Source organism: Peromyscus eremicus, chromosome 1 (assembly GCF_949786415.1).
Source record: "Peromyscus eremicus chromosome 1, PerEre_H2_v1, whole genome shotgun sequence".
Taxonomy (NCBI): Eukaryota; Metazoa; Chordata; class Mammalia; order Rodentia; family Cricetidae; genus Peromyscus; species Peromyscus eremicus.
The window spans coordinates 52,531,012-52,546,971 of NC_081416.1; the positions used below are offsets into that span (position 1 = coordinate 52,531,012).

A 15,960-nucleotide genomic window follows, 5' to 3' on the forward strand; every position below is an offset into this window, starting at 1 on the left:
CCAGGGAATGGAATGTGGCAGTTTGAATAAGAATTTCCTCCATAGACTCACATATTTTCATGCCTAGTCTCTAGGGAGTGGCACTATTTGAAAAGATAGAAGGATTAGGAGATGTGGCCTTGTTGAGGAAGTGTGTCATTGGGATGAGCTTTGAGGTTACAAAAGTCCATGCCAAGTCCAGTCTCTCTATTGGCCTATGGATCAGGATGTAACTCTTAGCTACTTTTCCAGGGCCACACTTGCCTGTTACTATGATCTTTGCCATGATGGTAATGAACAGTTAACTTGACTATTTTCAGGGAATTTAAAGATCAATGTCCACAGCTGACCATGGGGCAGTGCACTGACAAAATTTCTCACAAAGTAGATCTTTAACAGATTCAGTTATAGAAAGCAAATCATCAGGCTATTTCTCTTGGTGACTTTCAAGCAAGCAGCTCTCTTCCTAACCCTGACTCAGAAGAGAGACACGTGAAGAAGAGTTCAGGATCAACACTCTTTTAGTGTGTCTTAGTGAAAAAGAACTTTTGGAAGCCTAGATATAATCATATTTGCCTCCCATTGGAGATAGGGATTCAGCCTAAATGGCCTTTCAGGAACTTCTTATTCATGTTGGCAGCCTGGGGAGGTTCCAGATCCTTCAGATGGCTTTCCTTCTGATCTGCAATGGCATGGTGCTTCCTCACACTCTTTTGGAGAACTTTACAGCAGCCATCCCTGGTCATCGCTGCTGGGTCCACATCCTTGACAATGGCACTTTCTCTGACAATGAGAGTGGGATCCTGAGCCAAGATGACCTCCTGAGGATCTCCATCCCACTGGACTCCAATTTGAAGCCAGAGAAATGTCGTCGCTTCGTCCAACCACAGTGGCATCTCCTTCATCCAAATGGAACCTTCTCCAGTGTGACAGAGCCAGACACAGAGCCCTGTGTGGATGGTTGGGTGTATGACAGAAGCACCTTCCTCTCCACCACTGTGACCCAGGTCAGTCAATTCCTTTCCCCATCAAGAGTTTATGATGGGACTTTACTGATAGCCTAAAGAGCGCACATGTTTTGAAAATAGCCCTTTTTTTAGCCATTGTAATTATTTCTTTATTTACTATGAGACACATTATTTAATGCATCTAGTGATTGTTATAAAAATTTTAAGAATTTATTCTCCTTATCTTTTCATTATAGGGATGAACATTGTTTAAGAAGTAATTTTTGTGCCAAGTCAGTTTAATCAAATAATTCATGTGGAACCTCATAAACATTGTGACAAGTCAGTGTCATTTAGCTTTAATTTCAAATGTAAGATATCTGGATTACTATACAAAACTACAGTGGCTGGCTAGGAATGTGGCCCAGTGCTATAGTGAATGTACAGTACGTGTGTGGTCGAGGATTCAAACTCTAAAACAAACACCCTCAAAAAATGTTACCTTCTTTTATGACTAGAATGTGGCTAATGGCTAGCACACTTCCAAAATCGTTAAAAGCCCTACAATCCATCACCAATATTGCAAAAAATAGATAGATAAATAAGTAATAAAGTCAGTGCCCAGTCTCCACACCTGAAGTAGTCACAGGGAGGATGGTGTGATGATACACAAGATCCCATAAATTCTCCAATGGTCTCAAATCATTGCATGACATGGTCACATTAGAGAACTTCTTTTTGGGGAAGGAATGTGTTTTGAGCCAGGGTTTCTCTGTGTAGCCCTGGATGTCCTGGAACTCACCCTGTAGACCAGGCTGGCCTCAAACTCAGAGATCTGCCTTCCTCTGCCTCCCAACTGATAAAATTAAAGGTGTGTCCCACCATTGCCTAGCCATTTGAGAACTTCTTAGCACAAGTTACAAGTCATTAGTGTAACCTACAGAATTACAGGAAGATTCCTGGAAATGGGTTTGTTTAAGCTGAAACTGGATGGTAGAAGTCAGATGATGATGAAAACAGAAGCTGGAGAGGAAGATGGGACTGGTACAATATAACTGGAATCTCAAGTTGAATTATTTTGAACAAATTACATTGAAATGCTGCCATGCTTGTTTTCTTCTCTTTCAGTGGGACCTGGTTTGTGGATCTCAGGCACTGAATTCAGTGGCTAAATTTATATTCATGATTGGCATTTTTATAGGACATATCATAGGTGGCCATTTATCAGACAGGTGAGTGACTATGCTTTACAGCTCTCTCTACATGTCAGTATTTTGTTCATCTGTGAGTCGTTCATTCATAAAGAAGTAGTCATTGCAGATTGTATTTCTCTATGTGTACCTTTGAGCCTGGAGATCACTGAGCACAAATGAAAATGTTAAGTGTTAAAAAGTTCATGTGTTATGTGGACACAGAAGTAGCTATTCAAGATATGGTTTAGAGAAGAAGTGAAATAACATGATTTAGAAAGATAAGAAGAGTTAGCTATGGGAATGAGACAAATATGTTTCATCATATAGAATTAAACCTATTTGAATATCTTAATGAAATACTTAGTGGAAAACACCACTATCACTCTTGGTCTGGGTCACTAGACTCCAGGCTTCACAGACATTGCCCTAAATAGTCATGGTGACAAGAGAAAAGAAACTATGCTTTAATTGCGCAAGCATGACAGTAGAATGTCCTTTGATTCCTGTGGCATATGTGCAAGGTGCAATGGGTGTGGCTGGGAAGCCATGCCTGTTGTTTTTATTTTTGCTTCTGCCAAAACAATTTCTCTCTTTCTTTAATTGAAAATAAAATTTTTTCATACAATATATTTTTTATTATGTTTGCTCCCCCCATTCCTTCTAGATGCACCCTACCCATCCAACTTCAGGTTGTGTTTTCTCTCTCCCATTTTAAAACAAACAAGAATACAAAAATTAAAAAAAAAAACAAGAAACACATACACAAACAAAACCCAAAAAGCACAAAAAAGGAATTAAAAATAAACAAGCAAAAGACCAATGAGACCCCCCTCCCAAAAATATGCCCAAACAAAGCAAAATGAGGTAAAAAGTCTACAAAGATACTACTGAGTTAGTTTATTTATTGGCAAGCTACTCCTGGGCCTGGTACCTACCCTGAAGTGTGTCTAGTATACCCAATGAGACTCCACTGGCGAAAACTTTCTTTTCCTACACCAGTGAGTATAAGTTTCAGATAGCTTCTTGATTAGGGGTGGGAGCCTGTGTCCACTTCCCCCTCTCAGTGCTGAGACCTTGTCTGGCTTAAATCTATGCATGCCGTGTGTGTGCTACCACAGTCTCTGGGAGTTCATATGTGCATCAATCCTTTTGTGTCTGGAAGACAGTTTCCTTGGAGGCATCCCTCCCCTCTGGATCTCACAGTCTTTCCACCTCTTCCACATAGTTCCCTGATACCTGAGGGTAGAAACCTCATTTAGGACTGAGTGCTCCAAAGTCTCTCACTCTCTACACGTTGTCCAGTTGTGGGTCTCTGTATTAATTCCTATCTATTGCAAGAAGTAGTCTCTATGATGATAACTGAGCAAGGCACTGACCTATGGGTTTAGCAGTATGGCAGTAGGCATCATTTTAATGTTGTGTTCCTTTAGCAGAAAAATAGTAGTAGGTTTCCCCTATTCCCACGACCTCCCTAGTCTGGGGTTCTTGGCCACTTTAGTATTCTTGGGTATGGGTTCCAGCTCAGAGGGTGGGCCTTAGATCCAATCAGAAGTAGTTGGTCACTCCCTTAACATTTGCGCCACTCTGTCACCAGCGTTTCTCACAGACAGATCACTATCACAGATTACAGGATTTGTAGCTGGGAGCTATTGATGATTGCCTTTCTCCTTGGGTAACATGCACAGAAACTTCTAGTCCCATGAATGCTAAACCATAGGGGTAACCCTTCTAGTTAGGCACCAGTTTGACTTCTCCATGTTCACTGATATATGTAAGTGTAGCCTTCAGTAATAGGCATTTTCAAATGCCATTTAGTGTTAGTTGTCTTTTGCCATATTCCTTCCTTCACCCTTCTCTCTCATCACCTTCTCTATTTAATCCTCCTATTATAGTTTTCCTTTTGTCTCTCCACAACAATATATTCTATTTTCCCTGCCTTAGGAGATCCTCTCTTCATTCCTAGTTCTTACTATATACTCTGTGGTTATTAAGATTTCCATACACATGAAAAGGCTTGAAAGCTAACATGGACATTATGGTGGTTTGAATAAGAATGGCCTCCATAGGATCATAGATTTGAATGCTTGGTCACCAGGAAGTGGCACTATAAAGAAGTATTACCTTGTGGAGTATGGGTGGTCTTGTTGTAGGAAGTGAGTTCTGAGGTTTCAAATGCTCAAGCTGGGCCCAGTGTCCATCACTCTTCCTGTTGCCTTCCAATCTGGATGTGAAACTTTCAGCTATCTCTTGAGCACAATGTTTGTCTGTGTGCTGCCATGCTTTCCACCACAGACTAAGCATCTGAACTTAAGCAAGCCCCAATTAAATGTTTTCCTGTGTAAGAGTTGCTTTGGTCATGAAATCTCTTCACAGCAATAGAACATTAACTAAGGCACATATACAAAAGAACATATATTCTATTTGTCTCTTTGCTCATGGTTACTTCACTCAAGATGATTTTTTTTAGCTCCATCCATCTACTTAGAATTTTATAATTTCATTTTACTTGACAGCTAAATAATATTCCATTGTGTAAATGTACCACACTTTCTTTATCTGTTCTTCAGTTGATGGGCATCTAGGCTGTTTCCAATTTCTGGCTATTTTGAATAGAGCAGCAATGAACATGGATGAGCAAGTATCTCTGTAGTAGGATGTAGAGTCCTTTGGGTATATGTACCAGAGTAGTATAGCTGGATCTTGAGGTAAATCTGTTCCCAGCTTCCTGAGGAACTACCACACTAATTTCCATTGTGACTGTACAAGTTTGAGGTCTCACCAGCAATGGGTGAGTGTTCTCCTTACTCCACATCCTCTCCAGCATGAATTGTTGATCTTGGCCATTCTGACTGGTGTAAGATGAAATTTCAAAATAATTTTGATTTGCATTTCCCTGATGGCTAAGGATGCTGGACATTTCTTTGTGTCTCAGCCACATGTGCATTGTCTCTTGATAAGTCTCTCCTTAGTTCTGTACCTCATTTTTAACTGGGTTTCTGTTTGTTGTTGTTCAGGTTTTTTAGTTCTTTACATATTTTGATATTAATCCTCTTAATCTTTTGCTATTGTGTAGGCTGCTGCTTTGCCCAAATGATGGTATCCTTTGCTGAACAGAAACGTTTTAGTTTCATGAGGTTCCATTTATTAACTGTTGTTCTTAGTGCGGGTGCTGTCAGGGCCCTTACTGATTTCTGTCTTGACCCATTGTTCATTCAGAAGTGACTTGTTCATTTTCTATGAGTTTGTAAAGTTCCTGTTTGGGTGATATGTTCTTTAGCTATCCATTTGATTCATTATAGGTTTTCCTACAACATTTCTCCATTTAGTTTTTGTTTGGATTCCCTGGTTATTGGTGAGACTGGGTTATTATGATCACCTACTATCAGTGTATGAGGGTCAATATGTGTTTTTTTTTTCATTTTTTTTTTTTTTTTGGTTTTTCGAGACAGGGTTTCTCTGTGTAGCTTTGCGCCTTTCCTGGGACTCACTTGGTAGCCCAGGCTGGCCTCGAACTCACAGAGATCCGCCTGGCTCTGCCTCCCGAGTGCTGGGATTAAAGGTGTACGCCACCATCGCCCGGCTCAATATGTGTTTTTAACTGTAGTAGTATTTCTTTTATGAACTTGAGTGTCCTTGTGTTTGGTGCATAAATGTTTATAATTGCAATATCCTCTTGGTGGATTTTTTTTCTTTGGTGAATATGTAATATCCTTCTCTATCTCTTCTGATTAGTTTTGGTTTGAAATCTGTTTAGTCAGATATTAAAATCTCTATACCTGCTTGTTTCTTGGGTGCCCCGGCCAGCGGGGTGTCCACAGGGGCGACCCACCTGCGGGAGAGAATGAAAGGGACAGGGAGACATGAGAAAAGACAGCAAGACAGTGTTCTGATCAAGCTGCAAATTTTATTCTCCTCAGCAAGGCTTATATAGCATGGGAGGGGGAGGGGGCAGAAAGGAGGGAAGGGGTGCAGTTGAAGAGAGACATGCAGGTGAAGGAGGACGTGCAGTTCGTGAGGTTGCAGGATGTTGTGTTAGGTGATAAGGCCCATTGTTCTGTTGCTATGCTACCTGACCTACCTGACCTGTTCTTTATCTTTGGGGACATCTGGTTTAGGGCAGGGGCTTGTTCTCTGGCCTAGCTAGTACTTTTCCATGGTCCATGTTTGGTCCCTGACATTTCCACCTTCTATACGTATAGCAAAACAAAGAAAGTAGGCCCAAATATTTTTGTTGTGATGGGGGAGGGGTGACAGAGGCTCTATCCCTGATAAGTTCCATTGTTGACTGTCAGGTCCATGTAGGCATCCCCACATGCCCCAAAGGAAGCTGGAACGATGCAGTTTTTTACAGGGGGCGGGTTTGAATTCAGGAGGAAAGAGTATAGGGTCTGCATAACCGCCTTGTAATAGAGCATGTCATCCAAGGCACCCAGGATGGTGGAGCACTTTAGTCTCCCTGCCTTCTGCAGTCCCAGCTGCACCCTCAATCTCCTATGCAGTGGGCTCCAGCTCCTAGGCACAGGTGCATCCTCCCCTGAGCAGAGGGGCCTGTGCTGATATGGAGTCTTTATCTGGTTCATCAAGGCCATGATCACGGAGGTCGAGGTGATGGTAATGAACCTGAATTTGTTTTGCCTGAAGTTCAGCCAGCTGACCGTGCACAAATCGAGTTAGTCAAGACAAAGCCCAAGGGCCGAATATCAAGACAAGAATGAGACCAACCAAGGGTCCCAGAAGGGATGGCAGGAGGGTGGTTAGCCAGGGAGATGCAGAGAACCAATTTTGGAACCAGCCTAGCTCTTGATCTCTTTCTTTTTTGCGCTTCTCTAAGCCTTTGCAGACCTTGGCCATGCTATCCCTTGCTACTCCTGTGTGATCAGTATAAAAGCAGCACTCTTCCTTAAGAGCAGCACAGAGACCTCTTTGCCGTAAAAAGAGGAGGTCGAGCCCTCGGTGGTTTTGGAGGATCACCTCTGAAAGGGAGGTGAGGGAGCATTCAAGGGCAGAAATGCCTTGCTCAAGCTGTGCTATATCCTCATCTATGGAAATTCTAAGCTCTGAATAATGTTGATTAGATAAAACCAGGGAAGCTATGCCTGTACTGGCCCCTGCAGCCCAGACCCCCCAGGAGGACAGCCAGAGTGACCGCAGTCACGGGTTCCCTTTTCCAGTGATGGGGGGGGCATGAGGGCAGCCATCTCTGCCAGAGTCTTCTCTTTCCATCTTCCCGAGAATTGATCTGGGGAATAATAGGTTAGCCTAGGGATAAGTGGGGAGTAGATAAGACAACAAAAACCAGCGGGAGGGAATAATCAATCTGAAAAGAGGCTTGGGAGGAAATGGCTCTGGTGATTAGTGACAGGGCCTTATGGGCAGCTGGGGTCAATTGACAGGGGGAGGTGGGTTCACTGGGGCCCCAAAGAATGTCATAGAGGGGTAGAAGATCAGCGGTAGGGAGTTTTAAGTATGGTCGAAGCCATTGAATGTCCCCGAGAACTTTTTGAAAATCATTAAGGGTGGTAAGGTTATCTGTGCGCAGCTGGATGTGCGGGGACTAAGACTCGATTGGAATGCAATTCAAGGCCCAGATAACTAAAGGGCATGGAGCGCTGGATCTTATCAGGGGCAAACTGTAAGCCAGCAGCACAAAGGGCCTGTGACAGATCTTGGAAGGTTGCTTCTAGGATGGAGGAGCTAGGGGCAGCCAAAAGAAGGTCATCCATGTAATGTAAGATATAAGTAGAGGGCCATTTTTGGTGTGTGGGATGGACTGCCTGGGACACGAACTTTTGTCAGAGAGTCGGGCTATTTGCCATTCCCTGGGGTAAGACGCGCCAATGAAAGCAGAGCATAGGGCTCTGAAAATTAACCTGAGGGAGGCTAAAGGCAAAATAAGCTCAATCATCAGGGGTTGGCATTGGGAGCGCCGGCAGTGAACCCGCAGGGGCCTCAATGACTGGGGCACAAAGGAAGGCAATGGGAGGGGGAGGTCCTTTGGATCCTGAGGATATCATTAACAAGGTTCCAAAAGGAAAAGGTTACAACAGGGACTTTGTCTGGGCCAAAGATGCGGTAGTAGTCAGTAAGACAGTCGCCCACCCTTTTCTAGCATTTTTCATCAATCATCCCTTCTTGGGGAAACCAGGGACAACAGTCCTCTAAGTGACTAAAGAATTTGTTGAGGTCTAGCCGGGCGGTGGTGGCGCACACCTTTAATCCCAGCACTCGGGAGGCAGAGCCAGGTGGATCTCTGTGAGAGAGGCCAGCCTGGGCTACCAAGTAAGTCCCAGGAAAGGCGCAAAGCTACACAGAGAAACCCTGTCTCGAAAAACCAAAAAAAAAAAAAAAATTGTTGAGGTCTTTTTTATGAACCCTTATCCCTTGTGTCTTGAGGACCTCTTTAATGCCCTTAATGAAAAGATCATAGGAAGAACTTCCCTGTCCCATGGTTAAGTCTAAGTTTAGACTAACCTCGTCCTTCCCGCTCTCCGGATTGTCAAGAAAGGGTGTCGAGTCAGGCAGTCTCAACGGATGATCAGCAAAAATATCTCCACCAGACGTCTGGGCTTTCCTGGAGAAGGACATTCAACTCCCAACGAGGTGAGGGTCGAGCCACCACACTGGGCCAGTTGCCCTGGCCAGCAGGGTGTCAACAGGGGGCGACCCACCTGTGAGAGAGAATGAAAGGGATGGGGAGACATGAGAGAAGACAGCAAGACAGTGTTCTGATCAAGCTGCAAATTTTATTCTCCTCAGCAAGGCTTATATAGCATGGGAGGGGGAGGGGGCAGGAAGGAGGGAAGGGGTGCAGTTGAGGGGAGACGTGCAGGTGAAGGAGGACGTGCAATTCTTGAGGTTGCAGGATGTTGTGCTAGGTGATAAGGCCCATTGTTCTGTTGCTATGCTACCTGACCTACCTGACCTGTTCTTTATCTTTGGGGACATCTGGTTTAGGGCAGGGGCTTGTTCTCTGGCCTAGATAGTACTTTTCCATGATCCATGTTTGGTTCCTGACACTTGGGTCCATTTGCTTGTATTACCTTTTTCCATCCTTTTACCCTGAGGTGATTTCTGTCCTTGGTGATAAGATGTGTTTCTCTCGGGCTGAAAAAAGATGCATCCTGTTTTCTAATCCAATATGTTAGTCTATCTTTTTATTGTGGGAATTGAGACCACTAATATTAAGAGTTACCAATGAGCAGTGTGTATTGATTCCTGGGTTTTTTTGTTACATTGTAGAGTTTTTTCCCCCTAGAATTATTTATTCCTTGTGATTTCTTGGGTGTGGTCAACCTTTTCAAAATGAAATTTCCCTTCTTGAACCTTCTGTAGAGCTGGATTGGTAGATAGAAATTGATTGATTTTGGTCTTATTGTTGTATGTTTTTCTTTCTCTGTCAATTGTGATTGATAGTATTGCTGATTATAGTAGTCTGGGCTGGGTATCTGAGGTTACTAAGAGCTTTTAGAAATCCATCCAGGCCCTCTGGCTTTTAGTCTCCATTGAGAAGTCAGGGGTTATTCTAATGGGCCTGTCTGTCTATGTTAGTCTTTTATCTTAACAGCTTTTAATATCATTTCTTAATTCTGTACATTTAGTGTTTTGACTAAGTGTCATGGGAAATTTCTTTTCTGGTCCTATGTATTTAGTGTTCTGTATGCTTCTTAAATCTTAATAGGTACCTCCTACTTTAAGTTGGGGACATTTTCTTCTACAATTTTGTTGAAAACATTTTCTATGTCTTCAACTTGGGATTCCTCTCTTTCCTCTATCCCTATTATTCATAGATTTGACCTTTTCATAGTGTCCAAGATTTCCTAGTTGATTTGTCCCAGATTGCCTGGGTATTTTTATATTTAACATTTCCTTTGACTGAGCCATCCATTTCTTCTACCTTGCCTTCAACCTGAGATTCTCTCTTCCATGTTTTGTAATCTGTTGATGAGGCTTACCCCTGAGGTTTTTGTCTGACATCTTAAATTTTTAATTTCCGTGTTTGAGTTTTCTTTAGTGATTTTATTTCTTTGTTAAATTCTCCTTTTATATCTTATACTGTTTTCATTATTTCTTTCAACTATTCCTTTGTGTTTTTACAGACTTCATTAAGGTATTTGTTCATTATCCTCTTTAAGGTCCTTGAATATATTCATAATTGTTATTTTGAAGTCTTTGTCTTGTGCTACAGCTATTTTGCTTTTTTCAGAATCTACTGTAATAGGATTCTGGTGGAGTCATATTGTCTTGGTAGTTCATATTTGTGCTTTTTCGCTGAGATCTAGGCATCTGGAGCTGTAGTATTTGAGGTGTTTCTTAGTGTAGATATTTGGTCTTGTTTTTTTTGGGTGAGTGTTCTGTTCTTTGGTTGCTGTTGCCCTCTATGGATGCTAGGCAAGTGTGGCGGCTGTGGGGTCCTTGGTAGAGAGTGATTCTGAGGGTTGGTGTGCAACAGAAAGGAATGGAGATGGGCTGGGAGGAAAGGCTAAGAGGGTAGGTGGAAAAGCTAAGTTGTCCCAAAGCAGATTCTAAAAAATCACACTTCCAGCCAAGCAAAGTAATTCATCTAACAACAATGGTCATCACAATTTGTGGTATATGAATTTGGATTCTGTGCCTGAAAACATGTCTTTTAAATAGAAACCCATTTCTGCCAAGCAAGTGGCTACATTTTCACACAGCAGAAGAAGTCAACATGGGGCTCTCACATAGTACACAGTGCATACAGCTCCTTTGCTCCTCTTTCACAATCCAATGAATGAAGGTACCACCCTCATAATTAATGAAGTCTCAGAGATCCAATTTCTTAGCACTACTGTTCTGGCCCTAAAGTTTAAATGTGTGAATCCTGGAGGAACACATTCAGATCACAGCAAATGTGTCTTCTGCCATTCATGGGAATAGAATGGTATCTATACCAATCAGGTCATATTGGTGGGAGGGATCTATCCTTAAATCTTGAATCTTGTGATCATTCTCTACCTATTGTTTTCATTTATGGAGTAATGATGATAAAATTTGTCTCTCTGTGACCTATTTCTTCCTTTACTTTTGTGTTTTCATTTTCTGTGTGTTGAAAATACTGTATTTATGTAAATATAAAATTAATATTTTAGTATATGCTCCTCTATATCTCAATGAACACCCATTAAAGTATTAACTACTTAATTAGTTTTCATATTTATTATTCCTTTTTGACAACTGTGTCTCATTATGTAGCACTATGTAGCTTATGTTGGTTCTACATGTATCCCAAGGTAGTGTTTAAATCACAATTCTTTTAACTCAAACTGCCAAGCTTTAGGATTATTATTGTTTGTTATTGGTTTTCTTTTTTTTTTACTCTATGTTCTTTGAGGGCCCAACACCCAGCTTCCAAATAATTACATGGAGACTTATTCTTGCTTATGAATGCCCAGCCTTAGCTTGGCTTATTTCTAGCCAGCTTTTCTTAACTTAAATTATCACATCTACCTTTTGCTTCTGGGCTTTTACATTTCTCTATTTCTGTACATACTTTTTCCTTCTTATTTCATGTCTGGCTTTGTGGCTGGGTGGCTGGACCCTGGTATCTTCTCTCCTCCTTTTATTGCTCCTCCTTCTCATTCTTTCCTTCTGTTTATTCTCTCTGACTGGCAGCCCTGCCTATCCTCCTGCCTAGCTATTGGATGTTCAGCTCTTTATTAAACCAATCAGGTATTTTAGGCAGACAAAGTAGCACAGATTCAGAGAGTTGAACAAATGCAACATAAAAGAAAGCAACACACTTTTGCATCATTAAACAAATATTCCCCAGCACAAATGAATGTAACACATCTTAAATTAATATCCCACAACAAGGGTTGAAACAGATGTTAAGGCTGAAACAGAAAGTTTGGGAAAACAGGGCAATATAAATAAAAAAGCAAGCAGCTGGCATGAGATGGAAAATTACATAGACAAAAGGAAGGACCATACTCTGTGAAAAATAAAGCTGGTCCCAACAGGCTCTCCTGGCCCCCACAGAGACCCTCTCTGAGGGGCATGCCCAAAGCAACTTTACTCTAGAAAATTTCTCAAAGCCATGGGCACTCCTACCTTCATAAATATTCATGCAATTATTGTATCTAATTTCAACAGTCTGAATTGTGGGTTAAAAACAGCTCCTAAGAAGCTTCCTCCTCTTCCAAGGAGGAGAATGCCCCAGACCATTCCAGGAAGTAACAAGGGGAAGACATCTAATAGACACAGACTTACAAACTCAGATATTAGAGGAAAACTTTATTGTTGTCACTTGGCTCATTTGACTGTCTACTCTGGAGTGGACTTTGTGCTCTTGGTCACTCTCCTGATTAAAAATAAACTAGGACCTATTGTTCTGCCTGAACTGGTGTGAATTCCTATACCTTGGCAGCATAAGAAACAAGACTTCTGCAAACAGAACTCCTGCTAATGTCTTACTGTGTGGTCCGAACTGGCCTTGAATAATTTGTATGCTAGAGTACCATTAAAATCATGATCCTGGTGCCTGAGTTTACCACATTATGGAATTACAGGTGGATACCACTGCACTTGGACAAAGAGTTCTATAATGCATTTCTGTCCAATATTAATATTGCCTCTTCAACCATCTCTTTCTTGCATAGACTGTGTTGACAACATTATTTTATCTATTGAAAGAACTAGTTCACATCTAGGTCTTTATCTTTAATTCACTGTCATTATCTCTATTTTTTCATTGAGGTCTTTAGCCTTTTCACATTGGGTATTTTTCTAATACGGTTGTATGTAGCTAGAGTTTTTCTGCCTGGCCCACAGTCAGGACAAATCTCTCTCACCCGCCAGTCTCATAGCCTCTCAGACCCAACCAAGTAAACACACAGAGATTTATATTGCTTACAAACTGTATGGCCATGGCAGGCTTCTAGCTAGCTGTTCTTATATCTTAAATTAACCCATTTCTATTCATCTATAATTTGCCACATGGCTCGGGCTTACCGGTATCTTAACATCTTCTCATGGCGGCCAGCTGGCCGCATTTCTCTGCCTCAGCTCCACTTCCCAGAATTCTCCTCTCTCCTTGTCCTGCCTATACTTCCTGCCTGGCTACTGGTCAATCAGTGTTTTATTTATTAACCAATCAGAACAGCACATTTAACATACAGAACATCCCACAGCAGTTGTATTTACTCTATTATTTTATTTTTAATTAATTTAGCAGACATGTGTGTGAATATAGAACATTATCATATAACTAGAGGTGACACACCTCCTCAAACAACATGGAGATGTTAAGCTTATACATCAAACTAGTTCTAATATTAGAGCAATATTAGTTTCATCTTCAAGGAGTATCCTGACAAATGTCTGTCTACCACCAAAAACAAGAATTATCCTGGCATTCCAAGAAACATGCATAAAACCTTTAGACAGTATGATATAAAGAAATTTAAGACTTCTATGACAACACAGGACAAAAGACAAATTGTCTTTGCAACAATTTGGTAAAGTCATAAAAATTTCAGGGCATTATACTTCAAAAACTAAAATAAATGAAGAATATTCTTTGCAAAAGTGAGAATATGAATTTCCAATTTCTACATTATAACAATCAAATACAAATTTTTACAAGAACAATAAAGTCATAAATATGACAAGAAAAAAGAAGTATGGCCTATTCAAAATGAAACATACTAGGAATGGTCTCTGTGGGAGATTCAATAGACAAATACTTTAAAAGACATCTTAAATATATGCAACAGGATGAAATCAAGCATAGACAAAGTATTAATGACAACTAGGAAACTAGACTATAGGAACATTAGTAGTAGAAAGCATATAAAAGAACAAAACATAAACCTGGATTTTAAAAATACAATAAATCAAAAATTTCCTAGAGACATTTAGTAGCATGTGCCACTAATACAATAATGAATTAGAGAAGAGAAAATGTTAAAAATGTCAAAATTAAGAAGCCAAAAGATAGATTTACAAGTAACGCATTCAGTGGACTTCTGGGACATCAGGAAGCTGACCAAAAATATGCATTATGGCAGTATAAGAATTAGGAGAGAGTGGGGAAGGAACAGACTTTTTGAAAGATATAATGATATGTTTTATGTAATATATCAATATTCAAAGCCAACAAGGTAAAATCTAAGACAGTGAATGCAAAGCCTTCCTTCACAGGAATAATCAATAGAGTCTATACATCAATAGTCAAAAGATTGTATATAAGCAATTGTATAAAGGCGATTCATTCTCATTTTAGATTTTCTATTTTGAATTTAAGTCTTTTGACACCACAGGTTCATGTATTTGATTATTTGGTTCCCTAGCTGAGGGAATGCTTTGAAAGTTATGAGACTTTGGGATGTGGGAATTGACTGGCAGAATTGGGTTGCTTGAGGTTGATGTTGAAGGAGATACCCACTTTGGTTTCTGTGTGAATTCTAATTGGTTTAGACTCCAAGGGAGGAAGTCTGTCACCTGCTCCTGACACTGTAGCTTCTCACTGTGGCAGATGGCACACTCAAAAGCTGTGAGCCCAAATCAATCTTTCCCTTATGTAGCTTCTGTCAGACATTTTGTCACCGTGACTCAATAAATGGTTAATAGATATGTTATGTACATAATTTAGTATGACATACTTGTGTTAAAGTTCTAGATTTGTGGTCTGTCATACATGGCTTAACTCATATGGAAAACTAGTGATATGAAATGAAGAAGAGCCAGGCAGTGGTGGTGCATGCTTTTAATCCCAGCAGTCAGTCAGCAGAGGCAGGTGGATTCTTGAATTTGAGTCCAGCCTGATCTACAGAGAGTGTTCCAGGACAGCCAGAGTAACACAGAGAAACCCAGTCTTGAAAAACCAAAAAAGGAAAAAGAAAGAAAAGAAAAGAAATCAAGAAGAGCAGATGTGGAGGTACACACATTAAATCCCAGCACTTAGAAGGAAGAGGCAGGCAGATCTCTGAGAGTTTGAGGCCAGCCTTGGTGTCATAGTAAATTCTAGGCCTGCAAGGACTACATAGTAAGACCCCATCTAAAAAAGAAAGAGATTGGAAAGAAGCTCTTGGCTGTAGAGGAAGTCTGTCCTTTTAAATTTCTTGATGATTTATCATTTCAAAGTACTTCCTATCTTCATTGTTTGTGCAAACTCGCATTGTTCCCATAATCAATTCCTTCCTTTTCCTCAGGTTTGGGAGGAAGTTCGTTTTCATAGGTGCTTTACTGCAAATGGCCATCAGTGAAACCAGTGTGGCTTTTGCTCCCACCTTCCTCGTCTACTGCTTGTTTCGCTTCCTGGCAGGAATTTCTTCCTCATCCATGAGAACAAACAGTGTGTTGCTCAGTAAGTCAAAGCTTTTGATGGACATTGTCCAAGCTTTGGGTTTGACATGGACGCCCTGTCCAGCTTTCTTAGAAGTCAGACATCGTTTTCTTTTCTTTCAGTATTAGAATGGACAAGCCCCGAATTTCAAGCTTTGGTAATGGCACTGGCATTTTGTGCTGGGGGAATTGGGCAGGCAATATTGGGAGGCCTGGCTTTTGCAACTCGAAACTGGCACCATCTCCAGCTGGCAATGTCTGCACCACTGTTCTTCTTCCTTATTCCCACAAGGTATGAGATTTCTTTCCTCCTCTGTTGTATAATCCAGGGATGACAATACACATGGAATCAGGACATAAGAAAGGCATTTGTATTCCATTGTGTATATGTACCACATTTTGTTTATCCATTCTTCAGTTGAAGGGCATCTAGGTTGTTTCCATGTTCTGGCTATTACAAACAACGCTGATATGAACATAGCTGAACAAGTGCTCTTGTGGTGTGGTTGAGCATTCCTTGGGTATATGCCCAAGAG

At 41.0% G+C, this 15,960-nt stretch overlaps 1 protein-coding gene across 1 annotated transcript in view; it reads left to right on the forward strand.

Annotated features, from left to right (window-relative positions):
- Nucleotides 1-584: 584 nt before the first annotated feature.
- Nucleotides 585-15,960, forward strand: part of LOC131897662 (solute carrier family 22 member 19-like) — a 28,392-nt gene continuing 13,016 nt past the window's right edge. The window contains exons 1-4 of the mRNA XM_059248630.1: nt 585-986; nt 2,055-2,158; nt 15,292-15,446; nt 15,548-15,716. Of these exons, the coding sequence (XP_059104613.1) occupies nt 585-986; nt 2,055-2,158; nt 15,292-15,446; nt 15,548-15,716 (830 nt within the window). The remainder of the gene's footprint in view (nt 987-2,054; nt 2,159-15,291; nt 15,447-15,547; nt 15,717-15,960) is intronic.